At 45.4% G+C, this 20,505-nt stretch overlaps 3 protein-coding genes across 4 annotated transcripts; 2 read left to right on the top strand and 1 right to left on the bottom strand.

Moving 5' to 3' along the window:
- The first annotated feature begins 186 nt into the window (after positions 1–186).
- On the top strand, positions 187–3,515 carry trim55b (tripartite motif containing 55b). 2 transcript variants are annotated; one of them, XM_029842562.1, is made up of 9 exons: positions 187–342; positions 613–782; positions 1,157–1,334; positions 1,409–1,504; positions 1,709–1,942; positions 2,134–2,156; positions 2,411–2,535; positions 2,609–2,829; positions 3,034–3,515. In XM_029842562.1, the coding sequence occupies exons 1-8, from the start codon at positions 214–216 to the stop codon at positions 2,767–2,769; spliced, it is 1,116 nt and encodes a 371-aa protein (XP_029698422.1). In that variant the 5' UTR covers positions 187–213; the 3' UTR covers positions 2,770–2,829; positions 3,034–3,515. The 2 variants fall into 2 exon arrangements, with proteins under 2 accessions (XP_029698422.1, XP_029698421.1); XM_029842561.1 differs by having other exon boundaries at positions 1,649–1,942.
- Positions 3,516–4,534: 1,019 nt separating this feature from the next.
- On the bottom strand, positions 4,535–5,863 carry crhb (corticotropin releasing hormone b). Its single transcript, XM_003967938.2, has 2 exons — positions 5,647–5,863; positions 4,535–5,402 (listed from the first exon to the last, which is right to left on the bottom strand). The coding sequence occupies exon 2, from the start codon at positions 5,380–5,382 to the stop codon at positions 4,879–4,881; it is 504 nt and encodes a 167-aa protein (XP_003967987.1). The 5' UTR covers positions 5,383–5,402; positions 5,647–5,863; the 3' UTR covers positions 4,535–4,878.
- A 12,092-nt stretch (positions 5,864–17,955) lies between these two features.
- On the top strand, positions 17,956–19,219 carry rrs1 (ribosome biogenesis regulator 1 homolog). Its single transcript, XM_003967970.3, has one exon. The coding sequence runs from the start codon at positions 17,998–18,000 to the stop codon at positions 19,015–19,017; it is 1,020 nt and encodes a 339-aa protein (XP_003968019.2). The 5' UTR covers positions 17,956–17,997; the 3' UTR covers positions 19,018–19,219.
- The last annotated feature ends 1,286 nt before the right edge of the window (positions 19,220–20,505 follow it).

The raw sequence follows: 20,505 nt of genomic DNA, 5'->3' as shown, positions 1-20,505 counted from the left end.
TCCGTTTCAAATATGGTCAAGGCAAAAATGGCAACCTTTGACGTGACAGCAGACTGGCTGCTAAAAACAGAAGTGACACCAGCAGGAGAGAAGCTCACTGCACCCACCAGGACAAGAGCCCCGGGCCTTTCCCCCGACCATCTTAACAGTAGTCGTCTTAAGTTGCCTCTTAACTTGTGTTGTTTTGTTTCTTCCTGGAATATTTCTTGAAAAATGAATAACATGGACAACTTGGAGAAACAGCTGATTTGTCCCATATGCCTGGAGATGTTTACAAAGCCCGTGGTTATCCTGCCCTGCCAGCACAACCTATGTAGGAAATGCGCAAATGACATTTTTCAGGTAAGCAGCAAAATTATTGAAATCAACAACATGGCAATCCAGTTATTGTTACGTCTCTAGCTAAAATCATCCAGCTATATGTTTCTAACGGTCTGTAAACATTGAGAGGTTTACTTCCTCAGGCAGAGTTTCTCATAACATAGTTTTGTGTCATAATTTAAAGAATGAGCCATTATTAATTTTTGTAATTCCTCATCTAATAGAGATGTTTTCTTAGATTTATCACGTGATGTTTATTTTGTTTAGCGCCGTGCCTTGTGAATGTTACAGGCCTCGAATCCATACCTTCCAACGAGGGCCGGCTCGCTGACATCCGGCGGCCGCTTCAGATGCCCGTCCTGCAGACACGAGGTGGTTCTGGACAGGCACGGCGTGTACGGCCTCCAGAGGAACCTGCTGGTTGAGAACATCATCGACATGTTCAAACAGGAATCCAGCAGGTGAGTGATCAGGTTCTGTCCTACAGATGAAGTGGATGATGATGGAGGACTTTGGTTTTAGTTATCTGTCTACAGACTATCTGCCTAATAGGAGCCTGGCTCAGCCGCCGGGGGAGGGGGGGGCATACATGACATAAGATAAACTCTCTTTATGCTTGTCAAGACCTCATGGCAATGTTTGAAAGTGTCGTCTAAAGGTCGAGGAATAGATCAAATAATCATGCACCAACGATGTCAGCAGTGAAGGCAGGAAGAACGGATCAGTTCATGAAGTTATCGAGCTGACGTTGCCAGTCAGATTGATATGCACCCGAGCGTGCAGCCCCGGCAGCAGGATAACCCCGCTTTATCTCCTGTGTGTTAAATCTCGACAGTGGCAAACCAGTTGAGGAGAGGAAGGAGCAGATGCCCATGTGTGACGTGCACGAAGGGGAAAAGATCAATATTTACTGCATCACCCACGCGGTGCCAACGTGCTCCATGTGCAAGATATTTGGGGCTCACAAAGACTGCGAGGTGTCGCCCATCACCAGCATCTACCAGACAAAGAAGGTGAAGCTGGAACGTATAGAAAACGCGTGATCTCATCAAAGTTTTGAAGGTTTTTAAAGCGTTTAACCTCGCAGATGGAGCTGAGCGACGGCATTGCAATGATGGTGGGCAACAATGACAGGATGCAGGGCATCATTAGTCAGCTGGAGGAAACGTGTCGCGCTATAGAGGTCAGTCTCGTCTCCTCATGCCCACATATAGCCTAGACTCTTGCTCAGCTCTGTCCTCCACTGACTTTGAAACACACGCTTCCAAATACCCCCAGAGTTGTGTCTAAATTCCTTTCTCACCGAGGAGACTTTTGTGAATGACAGATTTCTCTGATTCTTCTGTGCGTTGACAACCGGCCTCCTCCGCCGTCGGTGCGCTTGAAGGAGAACGGTCGCAGGCAGAAGACGATGGTGTGCGAGAAGTTCGACCAGCTGTATTCCGTGCTGGAGGAGAAGAAGAGGGAGATGAGCCAGAAAGTGACAGATGAACAGGAAGAGAAGCTGAGTTATATCCGTAGCCTGACCAGGAAGTACGGAGACCACCTGGAGCAGAGCTGTAAAGTTGTTGAGATGGGGATCCAGAACATGGAGGAGCCCGAAATGGCTTTATTCCTACAGGTCAGACTCCATTTATGATTGAAAGTAGTGCACTGATGCAAAGTTTTCCTGCAGTCCAGACGGATGATGACGGAGCAGGTAAGCTCCTGCTGCAAGCATGGGGCAGAGTGGTGACCGGCATAAGTCCTAGGATACGCTAGGAATGTCGAAATTCAATGAAAAATGTTTCATATTTCTTTTGTCTCCTTCAGAACACAAAGCCTCTGCTCAAAAAGTGAGTACATGTTTTGCGCATCAGTGCAATTAATCGTAACTTTTAGGCCATTCGCATCTGTTTGATGTTTTATTCTTTGTTGTTGTGGATGATTTTTCCAAAATGTACACTTGCCAGCCCACGGCGGCAAGGTCACAGCTGCTCTTTGTTGTTGTAAGCAATTACGTGAACTGTAGTTAAATCACTATATTTAACGGTGGCATCCTGAAATAAAGCGCGTTACGCCGAGTGCTGATTCCAAATTCTGCCATCAGGATTACAGATGCCACCAGCACAGCACACTTGGATAAAGTGGAGCGTGGATACGAGAACATGGATCATTTCCACGTAGAGTTCAAGAAAGTAGGCCAGGCCCTGCGAAGCATTGACTTTATTCAAGGTAAAGGAAGCACAGAGAGCGCCCCCCCCCCCAACCCCAGAATTCTCATTTTCACTTATCTTCCCATTTGCAGAGGAGGAAGAGGAAGAACACGACGACGAAGAGGGAGAAGCCGAGGATGAGGAAGCAGCCCAGACGGTTTCAGAAGGCAGCGCCGTTCCGACTGCTTCCCTCCAACCTCCAGAGCCCCAACAGACGAACCCTTCGACTGTCACCAGCGCCACTTCAAGCTAGCGTTTAGCTCCAACATCGACAACACGTGCAAGAGAATTTCACACCTGTCCTTTATTTCAGGTCAGTTTCTTTCCCTTCCAAATTTGGGAGACAAGTTGCTGAGGCAATTTAGTGCATAGTTATTTATTTTATATATATTTTACTATATTTTTGACATCTTGAATTACAGCAAGACTCGCTAAGCATAAAATGCAGTTTTATACATTTTATACATTTGGAACTGACCTTTTTTTAAGGACTGACTACGAAACTTTATTGTTGTAGAGCCGTTATCCTCGACGCTGTACTTCCTTCTGACCAAGATGCCTTTGTCTGTAGCGTTTTAGATTACAAATGCCTTTCTGTGACACTGCAGAAACTAATTTTGGACAGAGTCAGAAATCAGGAAGTATCCAGAATGTGCAGTTCCTTGTGCGGCCACCAGGCCAGGAGGCCAAAAAAGACACTTTTTAAAATTCCCAACTTTGTGAGCAAAAATCAATTCACAGCCTGACAAGAATGAAGAAAGGAGCGGATGAATGTGGTGCCCTTTTGCCTGATATCACTCTGTAGGAGGGATTTTGTAGCAATGGACACTGGGGGGAAAACAAGATGGGCTCTGTTCCGTTCTCATATAAAGTCTATGATACATAGATGTGTTATTTGTTGTATAACATGGGTGTATTTTCCTGTTTGGGATTAAACAAAACCAAATTCTCTTTTTTCTTGCAATATATCTCATTTGTCATTAAAATGAACGGAACCAGCATCTGGCTGTAGAGCTTTATTTCAGATTATTCATGTGTTACTCTGTTGTGGTTCTATAGTTCTTATACAATACTTACAACCTCCCAGTGGATTTATTTAGGTATCTTCAGCACCACTATTCACACATGCAGCTCCATCCCTCTGGTGCCTCTTCAAATACAACGTTATGACGCCAGCAAGAGGTGGGGCAAAGATGTCCTTTAGGGGGCAGTAACACATTTTAAACCGTCTTTTTATCAACAGAAGAAGGTGATTTCTTCACCAAGTTTATTATTAGTCGGGCTGAAACTGAAGACAGGTTGGGAAGCAAACATATATATTGTTTAGAATTGTTTCATTCACGTATGGAGCCGCGACCGATGACCTTGAGGTTGTGAGGTTGAACGGTTTCCCTCCCTTAACTGCATCTGCAAAATATACTGTATATATTTCATGCTATAGCAGCCGGCCTCTTTTCCCCTTGGAAGCCCCCATCTAATTATTTTCTTTTTCTAAGCACCAAGTTGTGAAGGGCCACACCGAGATGAGTCACACCTGCAGCTTTTGTTGAGTTGCCCCTGTTAGCCTGGCACCGCGGGTCAGGGATCAACGCAGCAGGCACAAACACATGCACACACACAGTGTTTCACACTCATTAGCTATCAGCGGTGCATCTTTCAGCCATCCCTTGTTGCCTCTTGTTGGTGTAAAGATGGATTAAGGGGTTTAGAAAGGATTCGCCGCATACAGGAGCTCCAGCAGCTTTCCAACATCTTAAGTATGTTAATTATTTATTAATTTTTTACTTTTTCTACATTTGGTGTGGAGAGGAGGCATGGCGTTAACCCACGACTCGGCTGGATTTTAGAAAAATGTGGAATTCACATAATGTAGGAAAATCCTTCACTAGTTATTATTCAAAAGTGAATTTTGCAGAGTTATTATTAGCCGTATATAAGGATATCCACAGAGAAGTGTACGCATTGCTTCAGATTTTTATTTAAAAAATATAGATATATATTCTCTTGCACAACAGAAAATACTGGTTGCACGTAAGTTTATTAACAAACATAAATGTCATAAATACAGTGATTCATAGTCTAAAACAAAATGCCAGTTTGCAGTATTGCACGTCTCATCCAAAATCTCAATCATGAAAACAGCAGCTTTTCCACAGATTTAACGTTAAAATGACAGGATACAATCGGATCATTTTAAGTCAAGCCCGCTTCTGCTCCATGGTCTGAGGTTAAAGCTAGAAATAAAAGTGATAAAGCGGCACTATATAGTACAGAGCGTGTCTAGTGCTGATGGGTTTAAAAAAAAAAGAAGAAAGAAGAAAAGAAAGTGGAAGGGATGGGTATTATCTTTGAGGGAAGCGCATCATTTCCCGACGAGCTCCATCATTATTCTGTTGTTCTGCGCCTGTTGAGCCAGCTGTTCCGCCTTGGACATTTCCATCATCTCCCGGAGCAGGTGGAAGGTCAGGTCCAGAGATATCGGCGGATCCTCGGACCTCCTTCCCCTCTCCATCGACTCTTCCCCACGGTCTCCGAAGCCGCTTATCAGCGCCCTGATGTTCCCAACTTTGCCTTGCAAGAGGCGCCGAGTCAGCTGGAGTTGTTGCAGCGCTCTGTTGTAGATGGCAGGTGATCCGCCGGGGTACAGGGAGGAGGACGGGAAAGAGTTAGAGTCCCCGTTACCCAGTCGGATGAAGTACTCCTCCCCGAGCCGCTCCAGGATGGGACCAGACTGCTGCTGTTGCTGGGAGTTCTGGGGAGCTGGGAGGCGCAGGGCACCACCGGGGCTCTCAATAGCCCGACATTCGTAGCGGGGTAAAAAGGCAACTAGCAGAATCACGGTGGTGCCGAATAAATTGAGCTTCATCTCAGGATATCAGCAGGAATCTGGAGAGAAGATAACCATTAAAATATTAGGTGTGTTAATATTTTGATCCCAGTTTTTGGTGAGAAATCCCATGCGTAATGACGAATTCAGGCGCGTAAAAGACCTTGCTGCGATGGAATATGGGTTATTTAAAGATAAGGGAAATATATTTTTAAACAATCTAAATACCAGTGATCCCCGACTCTTTCCCCAAAGTATCAACCACTATGTAACAGAAAAGAAAGAAAGAAAAGCTTTTCATACCTTCAGTCTTTAGAGGAGGTCCAATACAGCCGCGTGCGTTTCCAGGTAGCTGGCGAGATGCCGCCCTCCTTCACTTTCCCTGACGGAACAGGTCTTTAGTTACTTAAAGAGAAGATGCTGAATGGACTTATATAGCCTGCCGCGCACAAGAGCGGCGCTCCGAGCCGAGCTTGAGCCTGCGCGTTCTGGCGAGGGTGTAACGTGAATGGACGCCTCTGACAAAGTGCTTTAGTTTGGACGGGATGAGTCATATGGGAGAGTGCGCGCGCGTGCACGAGCGTCTACCACAGAGGAGCCCCTATAGGTTCCCCTCACACGCGCGCACACGCGCGCACACCTGCTGGCATTTTCACTGGAATGAACGAATTGTTACGAAAAGTTACATTAAATCGGCCGAAGTTTGGAACTGTGGCGTTTTATTAGTTTGCCTCCTGCTTAAAATGAGCTCTGAGTGAAAGAAAAGGTTTTATTCATGAACCTAGTAGTTCAGAGTCTCAAAGCAACAGATATCTGCAGGTCTTTTGATGAGTCTTTGGTGCAGGATGACCTGTGTTGCGCCACATAAGCGATTCCAAAACCGTTCCAAAGTTGACCCTTGGTGAATCTGCAAACAGCTCAGACAGACAGCATGATTCATTGCTGCTGCTGGAGCGTACGTCACTGGCTCTACCGCCGGGCTCTCCTAACGCCTCACTCCTCAGAGCAGGCCCGTCAAGAAGCCACACTTTCAATACGGAGAGCCTAATTCAATACGAGGTGAGCCATTAGAATGCTAAGTGGTTTGATAGCATTAAAACACTGGAGGTCTGCTTTTCACATCGACTACAACATTAGCGCAATATAGTGAAATCGGAGTCAATCCTCCTGTGGGGGGTCGCATATTCTAAAAGAATGGAGACAAAGTAGACAGTTTCTCACTCTATCATGAACTCCATTTATCAAGCAGTCAGTCATAATGTGCCAACACCTCTCCAATTTATCCCTGGGCTGACCATAATCGATTGCTGATTCAGATACAGGTGCTGTTGGGCACATCCTGAGCCCTGAGATCCTGAAACCCCAAGTCACCCTCCCTCCAAAGTCCACATACTTACAATGGAACAGGTTGAGTGAATTTAGAGCGTAATTTGCAGCCGGCGCGTCGCATCTCGGCGCTCTTGCCCCCCCGATGATAATTGCCGCCCTCGGGGAGGTGTCAGCTCCCATCATGAGAAACACATGTTGGCTGACACAAATAGAAAACACCACCAGATGAGAAAGTGACTGCTCTTGCTCGTGGTCATGTCACCTCGCCCGGGAATCCTCTCCAGTGACAGCGCCCCGGAAACAATGCGGGCTCTGAGCATTGTCCCTCTGCTTCCACAATTAGAGCCGGTCTCGCGGACCGTTTGATTAGATTAGCTTTAGATGGACTTTGAGTGATTCCTGGGATGATGCCTCTTGTTAACCGCTGAGTTTTTACCTTTGGCCTCCTGTCTGCAGGTGCGGAATGCAAAATAGGTGATCAGGGGTGAATGGTGGCATTTTTAATGTGTGGGATTTGCCTTTCCGGTTCCCTGTGAGGAGGAACAATCGGCAAGCGACTGCTAGAACTCCAGGCACCACATAGAAGCCAGCTGACCTCAAGAACCCACCTCAGGTGTTCTACAGGTTTACAGTCCTGTCAAATATCCTGTTAGAAGAGCTCAATCCTGATAAAACAGAGAGCCTGACCTTTTGTCTTGAGGAAAAACAACTTTAACAGGCGTGTCATGTCTGATTTTACGCGAAACTGCAGAGATTGTGCACGGAATCTTTGGCGGATGCTCGTGTGAAGCTCCCCAGCAAAAGCTTGGTTATTCATGCAGAATGAAGGCTGATCGTCCCTCTGATCCTCCAGTGCTTTGTGAATCTTTCAACACTTCTGACACAAAAGAAAGACGACCTCTGGGGTCCTGCGGGTCGCTCGCTCAGCATGTGTGCATGTATACACACGACGTGCCGGAGAACATGTGAGGAAAAGCCCGCTTTAATGCGGAGAAAGCCTCGAGGGCCGTTCTGTCATTTGCATGTAACATATGTAGCTCTGAAGGTGTTAAAGTGGAAGCATCGTTAATGCTTGTTCACATAGTCTGGGCGCCGTTCGTCATTCAGGTCGCGGAGGGAATTTAACATCTGCAAAGGGCAATATTTACTCTCACCCTGGTCCGAGATCCATTGAGTTTTAATAGAAGAAATCCTGCGACAACGTGGAAATGGAGTTTGTTCTCTAATCCTTTCAGCTGCATCGGTCTCATCTGTCTCCCATAAATGTTAGAAGAACAGGAGAAACAGCTTATATTTTCCTGTTCCCATAAAAAGCCTCAATAATTTCCTCAGCATTGGCAGCAGAGGTGCATTTATGACACGTGTATTTGAAACTCCCCACAATCCTTAAAAATAGCCCCCTTTTCTTTCACTTTATGCCTTCATAGGGTTTAAAAGAAACCCTGTTTATGAATTAAAGCTATGGAAAATAGGAATACAATGTTTTGCTGTGGAGGGGGCCACTTCCTGGATCTTCCATGTAGAAATCAGTGTCACCTCTTCTGCGTAGACTCGGCTGCTCCATACAAAAAAAAAAAAAAAATCCATCTCACACAAATCTAGGGCAAAGCCATTTCCCCCCCCTCAAATTGTCACCCACTTCTTCCTTTTATAACACACCCAAAAGACACGCTTATATCTGACTCCCAATACGGTTTTTAATGGCCGTGGCTGGAATAATTTAAAACTGCTCCTGCGGAAACACAGATTCTGCGTGATTGACAGCGAGGGGACATAAACAACGCCAGTCGTGGAGTGATTGACAGACATCAGGCGCATTGAAACAGGGGGAATGTGACAGAGGACAACCGGAGACGACTCCCTCAACAAGGCTGTTTTTATTTTAGGCTTGACCTTAAAAAATTATGGGTTTTTTTCTCTCCCCTTCAGCACATCGGCTATCCTCAAATCGGAGTCGTAACGGCTGAAACGCTGGAACGGGCTTTGTCGCTCCGGATGTATGTCACAGCGGCGTGTCAGATAACACTCGGGTGTGTTTAAACAAGGACTATCTGGGTTACAGTCGGTGGCCGGTTCATCAGACCAGGCACAGCGGCCAATCTGCAGATTGAAATGGTTATGGCGACTGTTATCTAACAGATTTTTCCTTATGTAATGTGGAGAAACTTTAGAAGAAGACGCTTGAGTTTTGGGAGATTAAAGGGCGAGAAGCTAATGAGACAAAACAGGCTAAGTGGTGACAGTGTGAAGTTTTTTTTTCCTCTTCTTCTCGCCACAGGACTGACCAGAGTTATGAGTTTAAGAGCCAAAACGCCCCCCCCCCCCCCCCCAATACGTCCGCTGTCTGACATGTCCAGTCTATTCCTCTAGACTGGCCGAGAGGCGCTAATTCCCGAGAAAGTCCCAACCTGTTTTAAATAGGGCGAGAAGAGTGACACTTCCTGCGTCTGCCTGACCCCTCAGATGGCCGGAGTGGGCAATTGCCCCGCTGTGCACGTAATTGATGTCCTCCATCACATTAGACAGGGATGCAAGCCAGTGAAGATGTAGCGGAATCAGCCTTGCATGTGAGTTTCCAACGTGCGCCGCGGTTTAATGAGGAGACAAAAGAAAAGGGTCCAGGCTGGAGGAAGAAAACATGCTGAGACTCACATCCCCGACTCGTTAGGAACTCCTGCTTTTCTCCGCAACAGATCAGAGGGAGACGTAGGGTTTGATACAGTATGCTGCAGAAAAAGAGGCATTCTTCTTCCCTGTGTAGGTGTTTCTCTCTGATCATCAGTTCGGGAGCTAACAGGCGCTGATTGTAGAGGCCTGAATGGAAGACAAAAGAGAGAAAGTTTAACTCATTTTAAGCCCTGGAGGGAAAAAAAAAAGGTTCTCTTTAGACGTGAGACTCTGGGCACTATGAAAGGTCCACTGCAGGGCATACGCAGCATTCACACACATTTAATCTCCCTTTTTTATCCCGAAAAGACGCAAACTGTGTCAGAGAACCGCAGCCGGGTTGAGTTTTGTCCACCGCCATAAATTCGATCCAGTGGCCTTAATTTAAAAGCTTCCTCGCTCATCATCAATCAGCCCGACTGAATAAAACTAATGCGATGAATCAATCAGCCGAGATACACACATTAATCTGCTCCTCCGTCGGAAGCCTTTGTCTGACGGGGGGGGGGGGGGGGGGGTGCAGGGAGAACACAGGCGGGTACAGTCAGATGACAGGCGGTCCAGCACACAAGCTGGTTAATTCATCAAAGTGATCGAGGGGACAACGTGGTTTGACAAGATGGACAGTGCAGGGAAATGTCTCATTCCTCACCGTCCGCTCTTTAACCACTAATCTTAGGAGCCCACCTAACAATAAGCAGGAAGCGGCTCCCGATTCACGCCTGACTTAAGTGTCAAATTGGTCATCTGAACTCTGTCCCCGTAGATTTGGACCAATTTTCTTTGATAAATCACCAGTAGATGGTAGATTGTGAGGTTTCTCCTGCTTTTGAAGCCCCGTGGCTCATTAATTGCTCCCCCGGGTTTGCACTGAATTTGCCTTTACAAGGCAAGAACGGAGGCCTTCTTTGAGCGTCCGGCTTTATTTGAATGATATCATCTGACCCATCTCAGCAGCTTAAGGTGAGAAATGAGCTTCTGTTTGCATGCTCTCATCCTCAGCGTGTTGACCTTTCGTCATGATCTCCGCCTGCACCCCAGGGTCCTCCAGCACCGACCATGTCCTCCGTCTGTCCGGTTTGATTTTTTTGACCTTTGCGACCCTGTTGTGTTGCCTTTTTCCCCTCGTCTCCTATTTTTGGCCCAAGTTCTGAATTCCACATCTGTAGATTCTTTTTCTAGCACTGACCACTGTGTGTAGCTTAAGCTGCTTACAACATCCGGGCACAGCCTCCAAATCCCCTCTTTGTTGCACCGCTTCACAATATACCATCTCTTCCATCTTTAGAGGAGCCTCCCCAGCATCTGACAGTTGCATCTTTACCACACAGCACACGTCTTTACAAACTCGCCTCTAAATCTCCCGTCATGACAGATTCACCGCTCCTCACATGGATTACAAACAGTGTGTCTTAAATCTGCGTCCAAGGCCTTAATTGCGACACAATTAAATATACTGGTCTCAGGGAAATTGTCATGCCTTCCTTTAAGTGCTGCCAACCAGCTTGGCTAATGGGCTCAGCCTCTATCATGTTTAAGAAATAAAAATAACACTTGTGTATGCTAAGCGTGTTAGCATGCACCATTCCTACCAATTAATTTGCGATTCATTTAATTCCTCACTTAAGGATACGAGGTAAAATAAATTGATTTTTTGAGTACCTGCATTTGCATATTTAATTATGTGGCACGTTTGATGCATTAACACACACTGTGTTAATAACCCCAAACTTGGTTGAGAAGTTGCTGGGTGACTTGATCACAGAACTGCTCTGTTTCCTAATTGGATTTTGTTGTTGTTGTTGTTGTTGTTGTGCCTCCTGATGTGTCTGGCTCACTGGGCTGTGCATTCAACTCCCACGCCGGCGTCCGTCGATGCAGGTGGGCTTTCCCCGGAGCACCTTGACCCCTGTCAGCGCAGCTGAGCTAGAACCGCATTAGCCACAGTTATGTAAACATTAATTAAATGACAGGTTTTCAATCTATATGCTCCTGCACACAAACACGCTCATACAAGGACCTTTCCATCACGCACGCACTAGAGACGAGAGCCAGCGTTGCGTGACGTAACCCCTGACTCTCGGGCAACAGCTTAGCTTATAGCTAGTTTAGCAATAGCTTTCAGAAGAAGAAGAAGGAAGTGCTGCTAACTAACCACGTGTAGGTTGTACTGAAGATCGCCAGGGGCAACTCGTGCAACTACAGTCGAGATGGCATGAAAAGGATTACAAACTGGAACAGAAGAGGCCTCCGTTGTCTGTTTTACATCATCTGTGACACAGAATCTCCATGTTTTCTCCAGGATTAAAGCCTCCCAGCCGTCACTCGGTGTTGTTCTCCTCTGACACCATGATCACATGAAAGAGGAGTTAAAATTATCCAGAAATCGGCGCTTCTCACCCAAGTCTTTATGAAACCTCAAAATAAACCTGAGAGCGAGCGCAACATTCGCAACTTTGAGGTGTTTGTTTTAGGGGGGAAGGGAGGGGAAGGGGTGAAGATGTGAACGTGAGTGCGGGACTCTGATGTCATTAGGGTGGCAAAAATGGACTTTTTTCCCTTCTTCGCGGCCACTGTCATCTTTTCCCACCTTTAGCTGCCCTCTTCCCCAGCTGCCACAACAGATCCCTTCAAACCCGCCACCTCTCATCAAACCTCAGAAGTAACTCAGAGGGGAACTGCGTCGCACTGTGAAAGCAGATTGGAGTCTTCTTTAGAGTCCGTGGCCGTTTGAATCTGCGCTCATTGAATAGTTTTTTAATGGGATCCGCTCTTTGATGAATGAACAAGGTGCAAATCAGCTTTCCATGCACAGCTGCCACACTTTGCATGAAAGGTCATTGATGTTCACGGCTTTTCTCCGCGCTGGGCTGCAGATTTTAGGCGTCTTACAACCTGTTTTTTTTCCGTCTCCTTCGTGCGCAGGTATTAGATAAAAGTGGAGTCTGAAAGCCAGACTTATTCTGAAGGTCAAAATCTTCCTTTATTTCCCTCCTCCAGAATGAGAGACAAAGGTGCCTGCTCAATTTATCCGCCATGTTTGAGGCACTTAACACTCTAAAGTGTCCATTTGCGCTCCTCCACTTTGTCTGACACCGGCTGTCGTGATTTTAAACGTGCGTTTCAGGCTGACACATGCTGCTAATGGGCAATCAAGACGTGAAAATGACTTTTTATTCTGGAACGGAACGCACAAATTTCATTTTTCCTGCAGGGTTTTTCTTCAATATTCTCAAACGATTCGCTTTCAGAATCCAAGTGTGAGCAGAGGATACACATTACAGTGTTTGGTGAGTGTAATGTAAATGATGAACTCTGAGGCCAAATATTATTCCAGGGTGTTTAAATGTTTCTGAAACTCTGGATTTCTTTCTGAAACTTTAGGGCATGTGGAGGGGAGAAAGCAGGGATAGAATTTCCATATCAAAGTGAACGTATCGCTGCCCGAGGGTCCCCGCATAGACGTATGCGATCCATATTATTAATAGCTCGAAACGTCCCCGGAGACCCCGGTGCTGTTCGGCATCTGACATCCTCCCGGTGATGACGGTTGAGCGAGTGTAGCCTGCAATTAGCGGCTGCTGCGTCACGTCAGGTCGGAGGGCTGCAGGAGGCGTGACCGACATTTAATCGCGCCATCGATCAGACAACTTTTTGGGAGACCAAAGCAACGCCGGGACGCGATCTTTGAAGCAAGAGAAGGCCTCTGATTTGTCCCCCGCGATGGTGTTTAGCATGCAGGTTATATGCTGACACTCTGCTAACGGCCCTGCAGACGTGTGGAGGAAGGTGGCTTCTGCCCTTTTGCTAATGAGCGCCGCTCCCGCCGCTCCGACAACGTTGACCGATACGGGAAGGGCTCCCGACCCACCAGCAGCAGTCGCCTTTGAAACAGAACCACGGCAAGGTCGCAGAGTCAAATGATGAACGAGCCCGTGCAGTGGGCGTAAATGCTCTGGCTGGTTTACCCGCCACGTTTCTACAGCCCTACCGTTCCTGTCTCGGTTGGAAGGCTTGAGGCTGGAATTCACTGATTTCTTTTCTGAGAAGTGGCGACGTCGTCAGCAGTTCTCCTGCTCTGCCTCTGAACTGACACGTGTGATGAAATATTCAGATGCTGCTTTTTTGTAAAGGGGGGATCGTTTTGGGGAATGAAGTCAAAATGCAGAACGACAACGACACTTTTTCCATATCATCAATCCTGACCTCTGTCTCAATGATTTTGGGGACCTTTTTACATGATATCCATCGTTTTTTGCTCACACAAGAAGAGCCTTTCAAAGCTATAGAACACCAGCGTATATACAGAAGAACACTCTCTATATATTGCTGCTCATGGTCAGTTGCCATCAAATCACTTGACCTTAAGTCAAGTGGCACTTAGTGTCTAGGCACCAATTTTATAACAAAAGAAGGAAAGAAGGAAAACAACACACAAAACAAACACTCACTGGCTTCCTACAAGCCCCATTTACGTCACATGATACCCATTAATAGAAATGCATATGTTATGGCCATTACTGGTACCCTTTTCCCTTCAAATGTCCAAAATTGTATAGTCTTTCTGCAGTGAACGGCTCCCGAGAGAAATCTGTGGCTGACTGCACTCATTAAACACAGTATCGGTCTAATTATGTGCCAATGTGCACCTACAGGCTAATTAAGAAGAGATCAATAGGGGCCCTGGATGCCCCTCACGTAGGGGCCCAGAACTCAGCCCCCTCATTATTGAAGCTACACTGAAGCTTCAAAGAGGATTTCTCAGGCCCTACCTGAGGGGCTGAAGGACACGTTCAGCTGCACAGGTTGGGCCAGAGACGGAGTTTCTGCTCCTCCTCTGGTGATCATAAATATGGGAACGATGCCGCCGGCTGTAGGAGAAGCTGACAAGCTATTTAGAAATGGCCAGGGGACGACAGATCACCAACGCCTCAACGTGATTGTGAGGGGAAATTAGCTTAGCTTAGCACAAGCAGGGGGCATGGTATTTAGCCTTATATCGAGTTAGAGACAAATTATTCTGTTTAAATCAGAGCTATAATGGGAAGTGTTTCCTCCAGTTTGTAGTTTGTAAGCTAACTGGCTATTAGCTTCTGCACACAACATATTGCTTGACAAGCTCTTCAGTGTCGTCGACCTCACTTTAACGTCTCATTCTGACACACAGGGCACGTCATTTATACATCCACAATGCTCAATCTTGAGTAAATATGGCCGTTCCTCCCAAAGATCAGAGAGAATGCGATGACCTCTGTAAGTTGCCATGGCGCCAGCCTGTTCTGTCTGAGGCTCGGTGAACGGGCTGGTACCAGCGCAGACAGATACCGTGGTTAGAATGATCTCTCAAGGACTCTCCTCATCGGTTCACGCTGGTTCCAGGAGTCCAGCCAGGTCTCACACCTGAGCTTCCGTTGTAATCTATCGGATTCCTAAGCACACAGAACAAATAAAAGAGGAAAATCCAGGAATGCCACAGCTCATCCTGGTTATTAAGCAGCAGGTTCTGCACCTGTGAGACGCTTCTCAGGGCCAAACGTTATTGCTGTGCCCCCCTTCCAAACCAATCAATACCAGCTCTGACCTCAACTGTCAGCCAGTTGGACGGTGTTCACCAGGGGACCCTCATTTACCTCTCACAGTGGAAACAGGAAGTTGGGACTGTAATCAACAGAAGTGCCTAAGCCTGTCAGCCGGCGGCTCGCTCATGTGGACCTTTGGATTAGCAAAAAAGCAGCTTAGTTTTGACTTGTTTCCATCGATTCCTCTTTGAGGACTCACGTCACGTGAAGTCGATAGCCCTGATATTTGCCACTGTAATGGCTATAGATCCACGGCTGGGGTAAATATCATCCTCACTGCGCGCTCAGGGAATTTTCTTAAGCCTCCTGCTTGCCTTGGTGACACGTGCACACATCGAAAATCCTCCGATATAACTCATTTTGCTTCATTTCCTTATCAAACACGTATAAACCAAATCTCCGGAAATAATGGTAGAATATAAAGCGTTGCCGTCCCCCAGCCACGGCGGTCGAAGAATTTTACAAGATAACATGACTATAAATACACATGCTAACTGTCAGCGGCTAATTGCGTCACGTTTTACGTCAGAATGGTGCCGACGATCTGCTCTCACCTCATCTTTGTTGCCAACACTTTAACTTTTGGAGGCAGGGGAGAAGTTCAGAGCCTCAGGACGCTCCGAACACGGACCAATGTCCTTTATTCAGCCATTATTCATGGATCACTACAACCACCAGTCAGTACCGATTTAAAGATTACAAAGAATATGGGGACACCTGCATCTATGACCTTTTTTGTTTGCAGGAATGGGCTTGGAATTGGGCAATATTTGTCTGTAGGTTCTTCATCTGTTCCCTCTAAAGGAGACGAGCTGCGTGTTTTTCTGTGTGAAGATGTGCGATGGCGCGATCACAAAGTGGAAACCAGAAAAGAGAAAGTGGATTCATTATGCAAAATGAAACATGGTGATGCTTAATTTCTGTCCAAGAAATGATGAAAAGTAGATTGGGATTGAAGATTTGTGAAGGATTTCCCCATGAAATAAGTAATGTTGAGGTTATGGCCCCAGCAGCACATGAGCTTCATTAGTTCATTATTGTATACTGAATAAATACATATGAAATCTGTGCAAACACAACCTCTGAAATCTATCATAGTTTTACACAATTGCATTTGATTTGAAATGTTCTTTTCGTTCTGATGTGTTTAAACACAAGTATGTTGTCCTGCCTTTATTTCACAATCATGTAAATGATGTTTAAAATGGGCCGTTTGATGATTATACCATGTATGTTTTGAAGCCTTTGTATTATCTCAGGCCCACTTTTACCTGGCTATTTTGCTGTCTAACCTCTTTAGCTACTGCGTAATCTCGTCAGGTGCACAATGCCAGCTTCTTTAGGAACTTGGGGAGAAGAAAACTTACTTTTTAAAGAGGATTTATGAAGAGGATTGAGGGACGTCAGCTGAAACTCACAAACACAAAAACCTTTTCACGCGAACCTAATATCACGTTATAGCGAGAACTATTTCCAACTCTCATCCTTTAAGCCCATTTCAGCGTTGGGGCAAGCAGAGACTTGGTCACCGCTCATGGAGGACTTTATCGGTGATGTAACTTCTTCCATAAAAAGAAAAATCTATAGGAAAAAATAATCCTGTTTGACAAAAATTCAGTTTAAACAGAAACAAGTTGAGATTGTGTGGACGAGGCAGGCGGCAGCACGATCGACTGTGTTTAAACGAGGTGAGTTTAGACAATACATTTACGTCAGCAGGGACCTTATAGGCATTTTCTAAATCAGGACTGGGACTTTGGGCCCCCAATTACGCGTTTCCTCCTCACATCTCCAAACACGGCATCACTTGTGACCTTATCTCTGGGCCTGTCACACTGTTAGCATTAACGTGGCAAGTGTGGCGATGAATGTAATTACTGGGGCCCAAAATAATAACACCATCGTCTTTGAGCATCCAGCTCAGCCAGCAGTCATTTGTAATACAGACCCCTCTTCCTCCTCCTCCTCCTCCTCCTTCTCCTCTCCATCACTTACAAATCAGTGGAGACAAGGACAAAAATAGAATTATTACAGAGACCTGCATCTACGGAGGAAAGACAGAAGGAAGGTTAACAATCATTACAAGTTTACGACATTAAGAACTTCAAATGTGATGCATAAATATGCGCTCAAAGACCAAACAAATTTAAACATATTTTGAAATACTTTATAATTTTTAAAGCTTTTGATGATAGCTTTATAGATTCATTGGCTGGGTTCTCTCAATGGTGTTAAAAGGCGATTCCTTCGCCGGTTGAAGATAATTTAGCTTCCTAGTGACACTTTAACATTATAGATTTGCTTTCAACCACTCTTTACAATGATTGAAGAATATGTTGCTCTTCTTCTTTATTTAGTCTTCCTCGCTGGACAAATTGCTCACCATCATGGACAATCGTTCCTCCACCCTTTGCAGCAGCGACAGGGCTCATGCATCACTGTCACGTCAGCGCTGATGTCACACGCGCCTTGAAACATGTATTGTATGATGTGTGTTACTTGTGCTGCTAAGAATTTCTCTTATTTTTGAACAAAGTTCTCAGTTTTATTTTGTTTTTTTGCATATTGCTATTTTTGTTCTGTCTGTCCGAAACTGGTCAGTCTTTCTTTATTGGGACATATTCCATAGTCAGTGCGAACCATTAATAAAAATTATGCATGTATATGATAAAAGTAAATTAAGTAAGAAGATAAATTAGGCAAAAACAATAAAGCCCACATGTACATCCAACAATGTACAATGTTTATATATTACATTTTTATCTATAGATTTTATTATTTCTAACATTTTCTATATCTATTGTGCATCCTTTTTTAGTTCTTGGTATACTTCTGAAGATGCCAATATGCTTATTTTTCTGAGATTCAATAAAAATAAACTGGATATTATTAAAGAAATACGCATTCATCACAGATGTACACAATTCAACGCAATGCAAGATAGGAACCGGCCCTTAGCCAGTGCTGCCATCTTGTGGTTATTTGAGGAACATCAAGCAAACTTTAACCCGGAAGTACTTTAGTATATTGGTAAGGGTTTTTTTCCTGATTTGCACGTGGGTCAGACACATTTGTCAACATGGCGGCGTGCAGTGTGGAGGAGCTTTTAGCTAAAGCTGAGGAAGAAGAGAAGGAAAAACTCAAAAGTATCACCGTTCATAAAGACCTGGAGCTGGAATTTGATGTCGGTAACTTGCTGGCGGTTGACAAAAATCGCATCGACAGTCGCGATGTCAAAAGCGCGAAGAAAGAAGACTTTCTGCGGGCGTTAGCTCGGGATAACACCCAGCTGCTCATAAATGAAGTCTGGAAACTACCGACGGAGAGAGTCGATGACGCGATAGTGGCAACGCTCCCGGAGCCGACCACCCCGCTGCCCAGAGAAAAACCACCACCGAAGCCCAAACCACCCACCAAATGGGAACAATTCGCCAAGTTAAAGGGCATACAGAAGAAGAAGAAGACCAATTTGGTTTGGGATGAAACGGCCAAGGAGTGGAGGAGGCGCTGGGGCTACAAGAGGGCTAAGGATGACACCAAAGAGTGGATGATAGAGGTACCGGAGACCGCCGACCCAAATGAAGACCAGTTCTCCAAACGTACAAACGCCAAGAAGGAAAGAGTGGCCCGAAATGAGTATAACAAGTTGAAAAACATCGCCAGAGCGCAGAAAGTCAAAATTCCAGGTTTAGGTCTGACCCCTAAAGAGCAGCAGTCCAAAAACGAGCTGACCAAAGCCGTGAGCGTGGCCAAGACCTCCACAGCATCCGCGGGCAGGTTCCAGGACCGGCTCCCTAAAGAGAAACGAGTAAAGAACACGGGAAAGAAGAGGAAGTTCGAGCCCCTCATCGGTGACTTCTCAAATGAGAGGCAGAAGCAGCTGGAGCTTCTGAAGGTCTTGGGCAGTAAAAAGCCCAAGTTGGACATCACCAAGGCTGTGAATAAGCAGATGAGGGAGGAGGACAGAGAGGAGGCTGCAGCCAAGCGCAGCAAGGGTGCGGGGAAGAAAGGGCGCAAAGGCAACGTGCCAGGGAAGCGCAAAGGAAAGGCTGGAAAAGCACAAGGAGGCAAGAGGAGAGGGAAGCCTGGGAAACGCTGAGCGTGCTGTACTCCAACCGATCGCTCTGTGCCTTCATAAGGACTGGAGAAAAGGACTTCTTGTGGCACTGTCCTGGGGGGTTGTGTGAGGTTACGCAACCTTTAAACGGCTGACTTGCCATTGATTATTCTGACGAGTTGTATGTAATATCCATGTCGGATACCGAAACAAATAAAAATCTCGCTGTTTGCTCTTTTCCAGATTTTTGATATTCTTTTATTTATTTTTTTTGCATTGTGTCTTAGTAACAATAACACGCTACTGATCGTGTTAATGATCAGTTTTTAACTGTTGTACAGTGCAAAAGCCCAGGTAACTGAACCAGGTGTATGATCTGATCCTAAAATCTGGAGGGGAGGTCTATAAAGTCCACATCAGCGTGACACTTTTAAAGTAGTTTTTTATAAGATTATTAAAGATCTATAAGAAGATGCTTTATTAAATAAGGTTTCTATGTTAAATCGCACCGTATATTGTGTTGTACCAGTGTTAGCCGCAGCAAGTCGCTAAAGTTTTCATCTGAGCCTTCGCTCATGTTGACACTTAAAGCAGAATTTAGAATCAACAGCTCCATTTGCATCTCCCTGAAAACATGTCAGATCAGGTTTCTGAAAAGCTGACTTTCTTTCATATTTATCTGTTGCTTATGTAAGAGGCTTTGTTTGGCCTTGATGCCCAGGCTGGAGGCATGACACTGAAGTGGAAGCCCTCGAAAGACTCGGACGTCTAAAAAATACGCTTCACCTTCCAAACGGCTGTTCCCGGTCGGCTTCAGTCAGCCTCTCAACAGAGTCGGAGCCGCTTTGGTAACTCAGACGTGATTCTATGTGACAGAAACTTGGCTGCCTCCACATCTATCCAGGAAACAACATTTAGCTCTCAGCAATGTGGACTTTATATCCGGACTGCTATTTAAGTGATTACGAAACATCTAAGTCATGGACTTGGTACATTTATTAGCACCACTACCAATTCTGTCCTCCTTTTTCCTCTACTTAGAGCAGGGGTGTCCAAACTTTTTGCAAAGAGGGCCAGATTTGATAACGTGAAGATGCCCGGGGGCCAGTAGATCCTTCTGATGTTTTTTTAACCAGAAAAGTTACATGCAAATGTACACTATTATAAAACAATTTTCATTGTCACAATTCTCTGTATTTTTCAAATGGCAGGGTAACCAAATATAAGCCACTCAGGCAGACGTGAACAACTCTAAAAACACAATTCTGCCTTTAATTCATATCTGGAGAGTCAGATAATATTGAACACTGAACTGTATGGAATACCTTAAATTTCCATGAGTTTGATAAATGTAATGCAAAGTTGTCTGTTATCATTCAAGTTTAAAACAAGTAAATTTTGCTCTTGTCTTTTACAAGATCTACAAGAAAGGAGGAATTACATTTTAGTGATTTATTTATTCTGTTAGTGCCAGCGGGCCATAAATAATACATTGTAAGACTGAAGTTGCGGGCCGTATGAAATCTTACC

Source organism: Takifugu rubripes, chromosome 10 (assembly GCF_901000725.2).
Source record: "Takifugu rubripes chromosome 10, fTakRub1.2, whole genome shotgun sequence".
NCBI classification, from domain to species: domain Eukaryota; kingdom Metazoa; phylum Chordata; class Actinopteri; order Tetraodontiformes; family Tetraodontidae; genus Takifugu; species Takifugu rubripes.
Note: the sequence above shows the minus strand (reverse complement) of the source record. Positions and strands in the feature narration are given on the sequence as shown.

Coding starts and splice junctions, on each gene's coding strand:
- crhb (XM_003967938.2), bottom strand. CDS start 5,382: ATGAAGCTCAATTTATTCGGCACCACCGTGATTCTGCTAGTTGCCTTT.
- trim55b (XM_029842561.1), top strand. CDS start 214: ATGAATAACATGGACAACTTGGAGAAACAGCTGATTTGTCCCATATGC. Junction 1,335..1,408: donor GCATCTACCAGACAAAGAAG/GTGAAGCTGGAA, acceptor TTAACCTCGCAG/ATGGAGCTGAGCGACGGCAT. Junction 2,157..2,410: donor ACAAAGCCTCTGCTCAAAAA/GTGAGTACATGT, acceptor TTCTGCCATCAG/GATTACAGATGCCACCAGCA.
- rrs1 (XM_003967970.3), top strand. CDS start 17,998: ATGGCGGCGTGCAGTGTGGAGGAGCTTTTAGCTAAAGCTGAGGAAGAA.